General features: G+C 35.3%; 1 protein-coding gene across 1 annotated transcript in view; it reads right to left on the bottom strand.

Moving 5' to 3' along the window:
* Nucleotides 1-11,720, bottom strand: part of LOC127878751 (exoskeleton protein RP43-like) — a 33,656-nt gene extending 21,936 nt beyond the window's left edge. Inside the window, exons 1-5 of the mRNA XM_052425278.1 lie at nt 11,711-11,720; nt 6,448-6,511; nt 5,498-5,571; nt 4,806-4,967; nt 4,326-4,416 (exon numbers count right to left, since the gene is read on the bottom strand). Of these exons, the coding sequence (XP_052281238.1) occupies nt 4,326-4,416; nt 4,806-4,967; nt 5,498-5,571; nt 6,448-6,511; nt 11,711-11,720 (401 nt within the window). The remainder of the gene's footprint in view (nt 1-4,325; nt 4,417-4,805; nt 4,968-5,497; nt 5,572-6,447; nt 6,512-11,710) is intronic.
* Nucleotides 11,721-16,402: the final 4,682 nt, after the last annotated feature.

The raw sequence follows: 16,402 nt of genomic DNA, 5'->3' as shown, positions 1-16,402 counted from the left end.
TCGATTTTTGTGTTATAACTGGAGGATTTTTCGGTGTTCTGAGGGCTTTAATTTTGGCTATGGCTGCATCTTTTCCAACATCAATAGCTTTCAAACCAACTTCTTTTACAACCGATTTTCCGGATTCAATAGCCTTTTTACCTAGTTCTGTTTGCGCTGCAGTAGTAACTTTCAATGCAACCGTTTTGCAACAGTTGATCCTACTATTCGCTTAATAAAATTTGAAGCATTGTCAAATATTCCCGCACCACAAATTACGTATTTTTTATGACACTTCGTTTAGTTGTAATTACCATTTTTAAAGTAGCAACATTAATTTTTTATACATCCTTTGTCTATTGCACCTTGTCTTCGCAGTTCATCTGATATATCTATAATTTCATTTCTTACTCCAGTATTACCTGCTTTATAACTCGCAACTCGTAATGTAAGCATTTCAATGAGTGCGTTTGGATCAGAAGGCATTAACGATTTTCCTTTTCCTTTCTCTTCCGGAGTCCTTATATGAATTTGTGTTGTCTTTTTATGTTTTACATACTCATCATATATTGGCTTAATAATTTTTCTATACTTTTCTCCAGAACTAGATCTAACCTTTCCCGTTTTAGGATTCACAATTGCATTGGTGCTTAGTAATATTGTTTGGTATGAGTTAACGTCTTGCGGAGTATACATTTTAGAATCTCGATTTGTTGATATTATTAGTTCCCAAGTCTAGGTGTTAAATCATATTTTGTTTTTCCAACAATAATAGCATCCCCAGATATTGTAACCTCTGAATCACCAATATAAAAAGGACCACTTTTATCACGCAGTCCAAATATTCCGTGGCTATTGGACTTAGTTCTATAAAGCTTTCTTTTGGTCCTTTATCCTCTTCTGTTTGTATGCTTGGGTAATGAGTGAAACTATCTACATAAGGTGATGTAGCTGCTAATGCTGCAGGCGGCGCTTGCATAGCACTTGACGTTGCTTCTTTTAACTCTTTTTGAGAATCGGTAATAGGTTTGTAGAGTTTTGTTAGTTCTCTTTGTAAACTACTAACTCCTATCTTTTCTGATAAAGAGTTTTGACGAATGTTATGCTTTGACATTAAAAACTCCTTCACAGGAAAGTCTTTTTTCCGGATATGTTATCTTTAAAAACAACATTTTTGAAATAGAAATAATAATGTTTTTGAGACGTTATTTTAGACGTTTGACGTGATTTTAGACGTAATTTAAGACGTGATTTGAGACGTGATTTGAGGCGTGAGACGTGATTTTAGACGTGATATGTGACGTGAGACATAATTTTAGACGTGATTTTAGACGTTGAAACGTCTTACAACTTATGTTTTTTTTCCAACTTGTTCATCTTTTTTCTCTGGATTTACTAAACATGTTTTGAAACGATAAAATTGCATCTTAACGGCCTTTCGCAATAAGAGACTGTTTAGTTTCCTCGTCTATACCTACTCGTATTTTAGATATTATTTCTTCTTTCATTGGATTAAATGTGTCTTGTTCACTTAGAATCAGTGAGTATTCTTCATAAGAAATTTGATCATCTGCTAACGCCTTTGATATAAGATCACTTATTGTGTTCAACTTTGCATCTGCAAGTGTTTTAATTTTTTCGAGTTTTTCAGCTTTCATTGATAGCTTTTTATTGGTTTGACCTCCAACGATAGACAATAGTCCTTAACTTAAGGTAGCACCTTCCATTGCTATTGCAATGATTGTCAATACTCCTATCCAAAAACTTTCAAGTTGTTGTAGTCTAACCAGCTGGATCGTAGTAAAAAGTTTAACAAAAGTATAATTTTTCCACATCCGCTTTTCCAATGATAAAACCTCGTATTGATCTCAATAAAAGTCAACTGTTGCATCTTTTTGGAATATCATCCTTCCAAGACAGATCTTTAACTTCCATTTTAAATAATTCTTTCCCATTTAAAAAATGTATTGCGTAAAGTGCAAAAGCAAAACTGAAACAGTTGATGTGCAAAATGTTGTCAGTAAAAACAATAAACCAATGCTTCGCGGAAAGTGCGCCCTTTGCGGTTGTGTTAAAACACAATTTGTAAAAAAACATACTAAAACCGGAGGAGACTTGGTTTCATCGTTGAATTCGGTTACTTGTAAATTAAAGCTTCCGTGGGCCAAATTTCCCGGTGAAATGCATATTCCAGGAATGAACTTTGCAGGGCCTGGGACTCATATAAGCGAGCGATTAACTTCAACTGGTGCTTATAAAGAATGGAGTAAACCAGCTGATCGAGTTGATAATGCTGCTAACCTTCATGATTTACCATACAAACACGTTCCAAATACAGCAAGTAGAAACGTGGCTCAGTAAATTATGCTTGAACGAATGAATGAATTTAAAGATCCAACTATTCGTGAAGAGTTAAAGCCAATAATATCTACGATGGCGAAGTTTGGGTTAGGGTATAAGGGGAAAAAGTCATGGCTAAAGAACTAAAATGGACTGATCAGCTCGCGGACGAACTGCATAAACCCGTTATAAAAGGTTTAGAAAAACAATAGTCGTTGCTCATGGCATTGATAAAATATGGGCTGCTGATTTAGTAGACATGCACGCTTTTGCTAAGTTTAATAGTGGTGTGAAATACCTTGTTACAGTTATAGATGTATTTTCAAAATACGGGTGTATTTTTCCATTAAAGAGTCAAGCCGGAGTTGAGGTTGCTGAAGCATTTAACAAAATCTTTCTGAAAAGGCGATCTCAAAAGTTGTGGGTTGATAAAGGAAAAGAGTTTAACAATACAAATGTTAAGGCATTGGGTGTCGAGTTGTATTCAACAGAAAACGAAGAAAAAAGTTTCGTGGTAGAGCGGTGGAACAGAACAATGAAGGAAAAAAATGTTTAAATACTTTGCAGCTAACTCTATCAGAAAATATGTCGATGTCTTAGATGAAATGGTTAATGATTATTACAACACAAAGCATGCATCAATCAAAATGACACCTGTTGTTGCTAGTGATAAAAAGAATGAAAGCGTTGTTTGGTTAAATTTGTACTCTAAACGCCCAAAAAGTACGGTAAGCCAGTATCTAAAGTCGGTAATAAGGTTAGAATCATTAAGTAAAAGGGAATATTTGAAAAAGGATATACACCTGGTGGACTGAGGAGGTGTTTACAGTGTCACAAGTTCAATATACAGATCCATCAACGTATTGAATCACTGATTATGGTGAGGACATACAGGAAACGTTTTATGAACAGGGACTACAAAAGACAAGTCAAGAAGTATATAGAATCGAAAAAGTTATTCGTAAACGCGGGTACAAGTCGTTAGTTAAGTGGTTCGGTTATCCCGAATTGTTCAATTCATGGGTTGATAATAAAAGCCTTATAGACTTGTAAAAACCAGTCATTTTCATTTGTTTTGTAAAATTCACGAATAATAGTAGTGGTCGAAATTCCTCCATCAACCTGTTTTGCGCCAGCCGCCCCGTCAGTTCCAATAATTCTGGTGATTTGGAAATTATGGTTATGGTAAAGGGAAATTACAGACTATGTACTGAATTACCCATCTATATAAAACACAGAGCTTCCAATGTAAAGAAACCCATGGTGTCTCATGAAACACAGACATGACCTTGGCAATATATATAAACAGCGACATATTGCATCTTGATGGGAAAAATTATCTTTTGATAATTGACTCCTATAGCAGACATTTTGAGACTGGCTACCTACCGCAAACTCGCAAACTGTCATACTGAAACAATTTCCTTATTAAATATGCATCCCGTTTTTATTCGAATATCCGAAAAAAGCATACCACTTTTGCACAGCCCGTGTTACAGTCAAAACAAATTTGCGTAAAACTAATTTGCCGCGTACGTCCGAGACTGTTGTTAGTATACCAATAGTTCTTGCACTGTTAACTACTAGTCATAAGTCGTTAAATACATACTGCCCTCCTGATTCTTAAGCAAACGTATAGACTTTTCCTCACTGAAACATAATTGCTTTTATTGGTAAAATATAAACTGTCATGTTTTATCGGTAATGTATTGCCGTAATAGTCTTTTAGTAGCTTTAAAAACATTGTCAGTGGCCTTGAAATCATCGTTTAGATTCACTAAAATCATCGTCAAGTGTCATTGAAATAATCTTAAAAGTTGCTTTAAAAGCATCCGTTATTGGCTTTAAAAAAGCTAATTGTCACTGAAATCATCGTTTAGTGGCTATTTTGTACAAAAATTACGTTTGAACGACTTTTTTACCGACCGAACATTTCATACAGACATATGTTGGAAAACAACTCAACTCAAGACATAGGACTGTATAATCGGTCCGGTTAACACTACCTGCTATAGAACGCTGGAAAATTCTGTGACGTCAAAAACTGTGCCTGCTCGGACGCCGTAAGTGTGTATTCGCTGCTGCATCCGGTTCCAGCTAGTGGTAAAAGAGAGTCGTTACTTGTTTAAGTCAGAAAAAAAACCATCGCAAGGAAAATGTGCACGAGTTAAATAGAACATCGACATATCTTATAAATAAAAAGTTGTATTTTTACATTAATATAGTATACTTAATACACTAAAATCATGCTGTAAAACTAAAATGAACAAACATTTAATGCCCAGAGCTTCTGGATCGAACATAAAAGTATGTAAATGTATATTGTCTAAAGTAATTTTAAACAAATATTTACGTTACCTTGTCAAACGAGAACCACTAGTATTTTGAATATATAAAATATTTTTTTACACCTTAAATATGAATATGTGAAAAGAAGTGTATGTAAAATATGACGTCAGCACAGCCTGTGATAAGGGAATGCCTACATATGTCTGCTGCTGAGAGGTAGGTGAACTCGAAGCCCCTCTTGGTGAGCGAGGCGTCCGTGCCGAACGTGATCAGTGCGTGCCGGCCGCGCGTGACAAACTCGCCCGTTTTCGGGCTTCCGCACAGGCCCGCATCTAGCCCGGGGGAGCTCGTGCTGTTTCCTGAATGAAGGCATGAGAACTCTGATGTGACATACTTTTGAAAGGACGATATTGCAATATAATCGCGATGTTATTGCACTTGTAAATGTATAAGAATAGAAACAGGTAAGTTTAGCTTCAATGGCGGTTGGTATACCACTATATGATTTGATTGATTTTATACTGTATGCGCTTGAATTATTTTTTTTACTGACATGTAGCTTTACCAAAACTTTTGAGTCTCTCAAATTTCGTGGGTAAAACCAGGCTTCATACAGGATCCCCCTGTGAGGACTTTGACGACACTTTCCAATCTTGTATCTCTAAATGAACTAACCATTCATGCATGGTAGACTACGGTTGCATATATTGAACCCCTTGTGCAGACAGCACGGGTTTCAGGAACGACACCTTATGCACGTGCATAAATCCAGGTTTTCCCACGATACGCCTTTACTAATTACGAAATACACAAGTTTTTTTTTAATTTTAGAATGATTTCTAAATCATATCGTCGTAGATGTCGACGGAGTCCGATGGACAGTGGATACTGTAGGCATCCGAGTACAAAAGAATCCGCTGACCGTCAACACCGGAGTCAAGAAGCCACGTGCACGAAAGGTCGCTAAGCAACACATTATACAGCGTGAATTAGTACATTACATACGCCATATTCACAATCCAATTTCAAGACTTAATATTCAAAAGACTCTTCAGAGTCGGCATTAATTTAAGTTCCGAATATTGCTATGTTGAGTAATTATATTGTTCTGGGCTATCATACTCTAACTGTAATGGCCGTTTTTATTTTGATCAAGTAATAAATTAAAAAAAAAGGTTACATTTTCAAGTGAATCCTAAAATTTAAAGCGTATTTTAAATTATGGCCAACGTGAGGGAAGGCAGCAATCAAACCGGTCGTCTTAATTATGAAAACTTATCTTAATAAACTTTAACTTGCACTTTGATAGCCATGTTGCCATGAGCCCAGTTTACACAGACAGCGTCTCAAATACTTTTGTACATTTATCACAACGTAAAGGTTCAAATGACCCAAGCTTACCGATTTTTTTAGTAATAGTTCATTTGAAAAGATTTGCTGATTAACAGTACCGGTATTTTCCGAAAACATGTTAATATATGTTTATGACAAAGATTTTTATGGTAAATAGTTTTATAGCATAAAAGAACGCGCACAGTATCCTCGATGTATGTTGATTCGCGGTGTTAATGTTTTGTATTAAAATTAGCAACAAACAAACAACAAAGCATTGTATAACTTACCTTGTTGAAAGAAACCAATATTACATTAGTAAATGGAGCATATTTTTTTCCTGCGACTCGCGCTATCTAATCCATAACAACAGTATTTTTGACAACATGTTTACAGTGTCCGCCATTTTGACAGATGAATGTAAGGTCGCGACCTCTGACGTCATTCACATAACAGGCTACATCTAGAGGTTGGAGCAGGTGGCTTGTGTGGGCTGGTTAAACATACAAAATTATACCATTCTCCTTTGCCCACTCTGCCAGAATGAATGATACATGGGACCTATGACCATCTAAAAGCAACAGAATTTTGGATTCACACCTGCCAGGCATAAGTCCTGGATGCTCTGAGAACGGACATTCCATCATCTTTCACTGCTATGAAAGCATTTATCAAAGAAGATGGTGAATAAAGTCGATATTTTTTCCTTATAGGCTGTGGGTGTTTCTAAAATAAACAAAACAATGGTGTTACAGGTGTGAGTTTCAAAAACCATATATTTTGAGATGCTTGGTCTAACTATAAAATTTCAGTCACGTGACTTTCATTCATGGACGTAAACACTTGCAGCCGACATGTAAAAAGTCAAAAAAAGTTATTGATAAACAAAGAAAATATTGTATATCCATGGTAATATAAATGGGTATAACAAAAAATGTTAAATTTTGGTATATCTACCAGACCTAGTAATAAATACCTGTTTAAATCTCATGTTTTCATTTTTGACAGAAAATACGATCGAGTACACTTTGTAGTAAATGTGACGTCACTAAAATCACCGACCCATGACCTCTCGCGAGATTTCGAATCAAAACAAAAATGGCCGCGAATGAACATACATCGCGATTTTAGATACATCGAGGATATAGAGCGTTTTCTAGTAAATGAATACAAACAATTACTCTACTCGCGACGGCCTGATATGATTTTCATGATTTTGAAACATGTTTAATAGTCATCGAACGCACGCGACGGACGCGGATATGATCTTACTTATTGTACGCTATTGGAAACAAAGGCCTGCAGGGTCAATACACTTCCGCTGCACTGTGAGTCCATTGAAACCGACCCAACTCAAATCGTAGATGACAGCGAACGTTTTATTACAAAACAATACGCAAGGGCGGGTAATAAAACCGCCTGCTCAATAAGACATTTGATAATGTTGAGAACTTAAAGTTAACGTCACTTCTACGTTTACCATATATTATTTGGACTCAATTGATTCTTAAAAATAAGGAGTAAATAAGGAGTATAATTATGTTGATTTCATAAAGAGAAAGAAATTTATCTATCGATGGGTTTGACTGTTCTTATATGTGATTCAAAAGTAGTTTGTCTTTAGTTGTTTGTTAAAGTTTTAAGGATTCTAGAGATTTCATATATGTATTGGTTGTCATACGTGTTGTGAAAACATATCAGCTAACATAACTCGCATTATTGTAGTTACTTCCTTTTAAGTGAATAAGAGCCAGATGGTTCAAGGAAAGAAGTCGGGCGTGCGTAGCGTTTATTCAAACTATTATTATATATTTAGCGTTTATTAGATATAATCATAATGGCTTCTGCGGTGATACGGTACTGTCATTAGGCGGAGAATTGGTAAATTGTCGTCATGCGTAGGCATACAATAAGTCTACGTCTGAAGTCAACCACTTTATTGTTGACTGCCTAAGGACAATTTATAATACTATGGGCAAATGGTTTATTTACTAGTAAAAGCTTTTTTTAGTCTATCACGCGATATGTTGTAGGGCATTTCAATAAATGGTATTGAACATATTTATTTTTTTAAACAATAAATGATGCAATAGGTACTAATCCTGATTTTTGACCAAACAAACTGTCCAGTTAATGGTGGCGTGGAACTACCTTACGATAACCAACTAATGAGCATTAAGGTGCGAATATCTAACTAACTTAAGTGTATCTTGTCAAGTATCCGACAAAGTTGAGCGTGACGGCTTTCTGGTTAGGTAAGTGGTTGGTAAACGCGCTTCTCACCTAGGCGACCCGGGCTCAATTTCCGGAAGCATGTGTTTGTTGATCGGTAATCACCAAACCGGACAGGGGAGGTTACTCTAGCTTCCCCCTAATCACAAGACCGCGCAAAAAATTTTAATCGTCCAATAAAAATTAAATAGCTGGAAATTGCAGTTATAAATCAGAATTCGTCGAAGCTAGGGAATCTCTGTGAGTTCATACATAGTGCTGCCTCAGGCGCAGAAGAAGCTCTCAGATTTCCAAATACACAAATTCCAAATTTTTCTGTATAAAATTCAGGTAATTAAACAATCAGAAGCCATGCTATTAAGGTGTGTAGAGCTATGGCGCTTGGGCTCTGCGACTCCTTCAAATTAAATCTGTTTAACTATTCAGTTTGGTGGTGTTACGTCTGCTAATTCTCGAGTAATGTCATTGACTTCAACATGATGGCTGCACGCTCATTCCGCGTGTGTTTGATTATTCGCCACAGTAATTAGTTATAATGTTCACGCTGTTCTCAGAAAATCAACCCAATTTCGAGTTTTATTATTAAATGCGTAAATGAAAAAACTACATGAAATGGACGTCGCCATCTTTACTATCACGTGATGACCACCTCTTATGTGACGCAACATGTGTCAATAACATCCTACACAATAGCATGTGGCTAAAATTGGTAAAAAGCTTGTGGCACAATAGCATTAAATAGCATGAGATACGACAACGGACATTTACATTTGACATAATAACGGTCATTAGCATGGGTAACAACAACGGTAAATAACATGTGCAACCACACTGGTCAAAAGCAACGATATTGGTTACTCTGTTAAGCGAATTGTACGAACGTATGAGAGGGTAAATTTTGCATTTGCATGATTAAACCAATAAAAAATTACTCACTGGAAATTAAAAGCATTTGGTATCTGTTGCATACATTTTATTACCCTCCACCTTGCACAATCAACCACATCATACCGTTGAGAAAAATAAATAAAATACTAGATACTTTCCAGAATGACTTTATAGGTATATTACGCAAAAAGGGATGTTTTTTTTAAATTGTGCGGGTATAAACCACGAAGCATTATCGCTGACTTTGTATAACAGTTTGTATAACTTTAGAGCAACTCATGTGTGGACAGATTACGTTTGTACTTTAGTGGTAACAAACCACAAAGTTGTATTATCTAATCAATTTTCTCCGTAACATTGTACAAACCACCGACGAGACAAAAAGAAACAACCGAACGGCGGAGGAATGATGTTTAAGTCATAAGCATTCGGGCGTGTCAATTAACTATTCTGTGATCAATGAATATCACAAAAATATGAAATGAAGGGCCCCAAAAGAGTTTGCTTGATCTTGCAAATGTATTCTCCAGCAGAACAAGTGCATGCATTATTGATATGAACTTTTTATTTGAAGTTCTGCAAAAGCTTTTTCTGTCATATACTCGCGTGTCGTAAAGGTATTGAAACCAATACACTGTCATTCGCAATGTTTTGTTAATAAATTTCGTATTTTACTGGCTTTTCTAAAAAAAAATAATTAAAAGATGACTACGAAATAAACAACAACAAAAAGCATCAAACAGCGGAGATGAATTGATATAGAAAATAAATAGCACTGACCACGCTGAACGATCAGCAAACAAGCAAACAGTAGGGTCGCCAGGACACCAGCTCCTTCAGGTTTGTGCGCGCAGAACGCCGTTTATATTCCGGTCCGATGGGAAAGTGTAAGTTCATGTCGGTCCGTGAACTGCAGGTAGAAATACACGTTGTACCAAAAAATGCTAATTTTACGTGAAATATATGAGTATGTGAGTTATAATCTGCAATACTCAATACACACTAAAGGTAATGACTCCAATATAATCTGCAATACTCGCTATACAATAAAGGTACCACTCTAATACTACATTCAATACCGACTTTACAATAAAGGCAACCTATCTGCAATACTTACTTTACAATGAAGGTAACCACTTAAATTATATTTGCAATACTCACTTAACAATAAAGATAACCAATCCAACGCTATCTGCAGTATGCACTAAACAGTAAATGCAATCACTCAAATACAATCAGCATGACTCTCTAAAAAAATAAAGGTAACCACCCCTACACTATATGCAATATACACTTAACAATAAAGGTAACCACTGCATTACCATCTTCAATACAAACTATACAATAAAGGTAACCACTCTATTTACATTTGAAATACTCATTGAACTCTAAATGTAACAACTGCAAATCCCACGTAACAATAAAAGTATCACTGCTTAAAATATTTGCAACACCGACTTGAAAGTAAAGGTAACCACTAGAATATTATCTGCGCTTCATACAAAACTAAAGCCTTCTGCTCATACACTATCTTCCATTATCGAAGGTTTACTTGCAATACCCACTAAACAATAATTGTAATGACTGCAATAATATCTGCAACACCACTTTTAAACAATTCAAAGTACATGTACAAGTATTAACTACACGAGATCCGCGCTTGCTTTACACTTAAATAAAACTTACTGCTTCTGCACTGTCTACACGTCTTAAAATGTTATGTCGGCAATGCTATCTGCACACTAACAGTTTTATATAATATATATTTAATCAATATCTAAAAGAGTGAGAACATCTCGCGTATATTGAATGTCTATCGCATGTATTTCTTATATATACATATCTCACTCATACCACGTGACGACGTGTGTGTATCTTTAATTAAATCTCTTAAACATAATTATTACGTTTAGCCCAATTATATTTCATGCACATAACAAGCATATACATATCTCAAAGACATCTAGTAAATATTTTATGCACATTGTAGCGCCGTTAAATGTCGCATAGCCGTTATATGTCGCATTCTAAGAGATTTGAGGCAATGTCGAAAGGTACGATAAATGTCGCAAGTTCTACTGACGATATATTTCGCAATTTTAACGATAAATGTCGCGTAATACAATAAATCAATAGTAATACATTACCTAAAATATTGATACATGTACTACAGTGACTAACATACAGTATTCAATAAAATTGTATCGTAATTTGTCTTGCTGTAATAATGTTACAGTTTTATTACATCTTACAACCTTTGTCAAATCTTGATAAAAGCAGTCCATTTAGCATAAAAAAATCAACAGCTGGCTACTCGAGCCAATAATAATAAGAATTGATTGGGTCAATATTAACCACAACTGACCATTTCGGACAATACTGACCGAAACTGACAATTTTGGAAAATACTGACCACAACTGACAATTTCGGACAATACTAAAAACTGACCATTCTGGTGGAAGTCGGGCCAAAGAACCTCGTTGGGTAATCTAGGTCTAACCTTAAAGTTTTAGTCATTTTAACTTCAACTTTTCATTTAAAAATGACTTACAAAGGTGTGTGACATTTATCGGTAATGTTGCGACATATGTCGTCAGTTGACATTTTTGCGACATTTATCGAAAGTAGGATTTGCGACATTTATCTTACCTTGCGACATGTATCGTCAAAGTTGCGAAAAATCTCGTAGCCTGCGACATATCAATCTCCACGCAGAGTTGTCGTTCCTTGCTTTCACATACAACTCTGCGAAATGCTCAGCTTGCCATTTTGCCTATAAAATAGGTAAAACCGAACAAACGCATTCAATGTATATTTGATTGGATATTTAAGATCGCATGCATTAAATTAAGAAATATGACTTTTAAATGTACGATAATTCGTGCAAAACCTTGCGAGTTTTAATTCAACTCTTTGGAACTATTTTATTGCCCATTTACGCAGATGGAATCATTCCACGCACTTTACAAAGGTAAACAATCGAACATAATGTTTATTGAGTGACGTTAGGAATTGCTTCGACGTGTGTATGTATGTTGGTTTCTTAACATAAAAAAACAATATCAATTTTATAATAATGAATTAAGACTGATATAAGATATCATGGTATGAGATGGTTTTCTTTAATGCAGTGAATGCAATGTAACCGTCGTGCAAGAGATTGTTTAGTTTACTGTAACCTCAATGATGAACGCGTGGTATGATCATGACATTAATTAGGCGCTTTCATAACAATAGTCCGTTCTGAGCCCAACACAGAGGTGAATGCAATGTAACCGTCGTGCAAGAGAAAGGGCGACATATAACGGCGATGCTACATTTAACGGCGCTACACACAGTACGTCTTTATTGTTACCGTTGTTCTCTGAGCATCCCTCAGTTTCACTAATAGTATTGTTGTTAAGACCTCACGAAGTTGAAGACTTTACGTACATTCGGCAATATACAATCAGTGAAGCCAAATCTACGTTCGGAAGATTGTGTTTTCAACTTTTTATCGGCAGTGGGTCTCTACCAACTTTGTTCAAATCATGCCTTTGGGGTCAAAACTGGCCATGCCCCAGGGGTCATCTGATTTATAAAGATTTAAATAGTAACTAAGGTTAAATATCTTCTTCTTCGAAACCACAAGGATCAAGGGTTAAATATTTGGTGTGTAACTTCTTATAGCCTAAAGTGATTCTCTACAAAGTTTGTCCAAATCATGGTCCCGGGTTTAAAACAGGCCGCGCACCAGAGGTCAACTGATTAAAATAGACTTTTATATTTATTAAATGTTACAAAAAATCTTACCTGAAGTTCGAGAGCTTTGATATTTGGTATGAAGCATAAAGCAGATGCCTGTACAAAGTTTGTTCAATCCATGCATCTGGGGCGAAAACTGGCACACCCCTGTGGTCACATGATTTATGTAGACTTATAAAGCAAATAAAATCTCTGAAACCGCATCATTATATAAATCACACCTGTGGGTTAAAAACTGGCTACGCGTCAAAGTCAAATATATTATATATTCTTATATAGTGAAATTAAAAAAAAATATGGAACAAAAACTCCAAGAGGTGTATATCCTCTATTCCTATAACTTCGTGCAGCCCTATAAGATCGTGTACTTTTTTATGACGTAAACTTCTAAGCAACATTCAAACGCACGTGCCCGAAACTGTTCACTTTTGTAACGCGAGAATTCCTACAGCCGATAAGACAACAATCATGAGGAAAAAACAATAAATATGATATTAATTGTCCGTTTTTCTGACCTTGTTCCAAAGAAATAGACGTAACAATGTTTAAAATCTGCAAATATTCTTCACCAGACGGCTATGTTTGTCAATGTTTTGATCGTAAAACGTTGTAAGAGTAGTTTCCCTTGGAGGCCCGTCTCGAATTTGTATTGTGCTCTCTGTACTTTGCATTACAATACGATTAAAGTATGCTGTGTATGCAGAAAATATTACCCCCAAATGTTGACACGAGACCATACGTTAAGATCGTGACCGGCCTATTGCGATAAATGTTCTCACTGCGTGAATTTGGAATTTTGGCATAAAACAACTGTCATTAGAAGGGGTTACAACTTTTAATGCCCCAATTGTGAATAGAATTTTATTTAGCTATTTTCCGTTAGTAAATACTCCTTATCTAGACCTCTGAATTCAGTTTTCACAGTTCATATTACGTTTTTATGAAGACCAGTTTTGTTTAAACCATTCTTTTCAATACAGTTTATTCACGAAATTCGCATATTTAATACAAATAAACACATATTCACAAAAACATATATCGGTTATTATAAACACATCCCAAGGCCTCGCTGTGACGTCATCAATATCGGTGCACGATCTTATAGGGTAATTCTGTGAGACGCAGACTACGATGTACATGAATGTTTAAAGATACGTAACTCCATTTTTATTATCTGTCAACATACATATTTCACTCGTTATTTGTTAAACAAAAGATAAATCATAAAGTATATATCAAGTTTAGTTATTGTCTAATGATTTTTCATGAAAGATATGCCTTTGAAGTTTAAGGTGCACGAACTTAAAGGTTTAGAGGCTAATATATGACATGTAAAATCATAGGGTGCTCCTCTACTTATAAGGTTGTTGTTTTTTCAAATCATTCCCATGCTTTCAAAATATGCATTGCTTAAGGATGTGGGGGTAAAATCTAAAATGTATATTATGTATGTGACGTACGATTATGGTTCCTTATATAGATTGGTCAGGTAATCCCCCTTGGTAATTACATCACTATTCCTAATGACACAGGTGAGCCATCTAGGGCCATATTGGCCATCTTGTTCCACTAAAGAATATAAAGTCCCCTGAAGCTTTTGATTTCAACTTCTCTTCGTGGATCACGCTAAAACGTGAATGGCCTTAATGAATGTGTAGATGATTTCAAGGAAAATATTTTTTGCTGCAATGAGTTTGGCAAAATGTTAACACTGTGTATGTCGTAAGCTCTCCTTAGCATATGGTGCTCACGGGGAGCCTTAAAAATACCATTATGTCCGTCATTCGGTGCATTGGTGTGTGCGTATGTTAAGTTTGTAATGACTTTTTTTCAAACTACTGGGCATATTGTAACAGAACTTTACGAGAATTAGCCTTGGGTGATTCTCTTTCAAACTGTCACTATTCGTTCTGGTCAGTTGCATATTTTGGTCAATGGGGCTAACAAGAGATTTAAAAAATAATACATAAAAATCTTCTCTGAAAACCCAAAGGGTCAGGGGGTTAATATTTGGTTTGTAAATCATGCACCTGGAGTCTAAACTGGCCATGATACAGATGTCACAAAAATTTATACAAGATAAGTATTGATGCCTCGGGAATTTCAGTGTAAAACGCACTCAATGAAGTTACATGGAACGATTTTTTTGTCTACTGTAAATATTAATATATTGGCCGATTATTTTAAACAAAATAGGAAAAGATACTGGTATAACCATTGTATTGTATATGATTTTGTGTTATAACCCCCAAATAACCATTATTTATAATGTTGTGTTATAACCCCCAAATAACCCTTATCTATAATTGTGTGTTATAACACCCAAATATTTCATAGTTCATTTTATTTACATTGGTTTCTTTTTTTGTTACTGGTATCCGTGTGCAGTTTTCATTTATGGAACAGAACTGTGTAGGTTTTAAAAATATCTGCTTCATCTTGTAAGCGTTATTTCATATTTTTCTCAACTTCAAGGGGAGATGATTCTGAACATATTCTTACGTTTCTCATTTACGATAGGGGTTGAGTACTTATTGATATGAAAACACTGTAAAAGTTTGAAAAAAAATGAATGAAACCTGTAAATTGTATAAAGAAGCTGCATTTCAAAATACTTCGAAATTCAGTAAAAGATCATAATAGATTTATTGGTCCGATATTCATCATTTTCAATAGGGTTTGAGTAATACTGATATAAAAACACTTAACAAGGTTGGAAAGATTCAGACGAAAGTTGTGAAATCTTTTAAACAGGTGGAAATTGTTTATTTTGTCAAATTTAATAGAAAAAAATCTGGACTTATTGTCCCGATGTTTCTCATTTTAAATGAGGTAAAAATGCTCATTGATATGAAAACACTCTAAGTTTGGAAAGAATCTGATGAAAGCTGCTGACATAATCACCTAACCAAGCAGTTTTTCACTTTTATTTTTAAATTCAAAGAGACATAATTCTGGACATATGGTCCGATATTGCTCATATAGAGTTTGGGTTGGGTCCTCATTGATAAAAAAAACTGTGAAAGTTTGGGAAAAATCGGATTAAAATTTTGGACTTCGAACAAGGTTTTCAAAATTTCTCAATTATAAGGAAGATTACTATGGACGTAATGGTCGGATAATGCTAAAGTGCCCATACCACCTGGATAGTAATAGGTGTCGCGCTTCGCGCTCTATATGTGGTTCTTAAAAAAAAGAAGTGCTTGACTCTAGGGAAACGGGTTGCTGGGACACAGCTCCTCCTTGATAAGCGGCTGCTTTCTTTATCGCAGCTCATTGTTACAATCAATAATACGTGTCGCGCTTCGCGCTCTATATGTGGTAGGGATAGGCCTATGATAGACAACCATAAAATACATGGATAATAGATGTGTTGTTTGTATTTATTTGTTAATATAAAAGCACGTGTATTTTTTATAAGATATTTAAGTGATGTAAGAAATTTTAATTAACGTTGTCACCACGTTGCATCCATTAATTTTAATAAAAATGTCCAATTGTAGTAAAATGGATTTAAAATGTTTACATAACATAAAAGCTTTATTATATTTATTAACCTGACTGAAAAAATTGTCAGCCGCCGAACTGTTCCGTTCG

The sequence above is a fragment of the Dreissena polymorpha genome, chromosome 4, assembly GCF_020536995.1.
Source record: "Dreissena polymorpha isolate Duluth1 chromosome 4, UMN_Dpol_1.0, whole genome shotgun sequence".
NCBI lineage: Eukaryota > Metazoa > Mollusca > Bivalvia > Myida > Dreissenidae > Dreissena > Dreissena polymorpha.
This window is presented reverse-complemented; position numbering and strand designations above follow the sequence as displayed.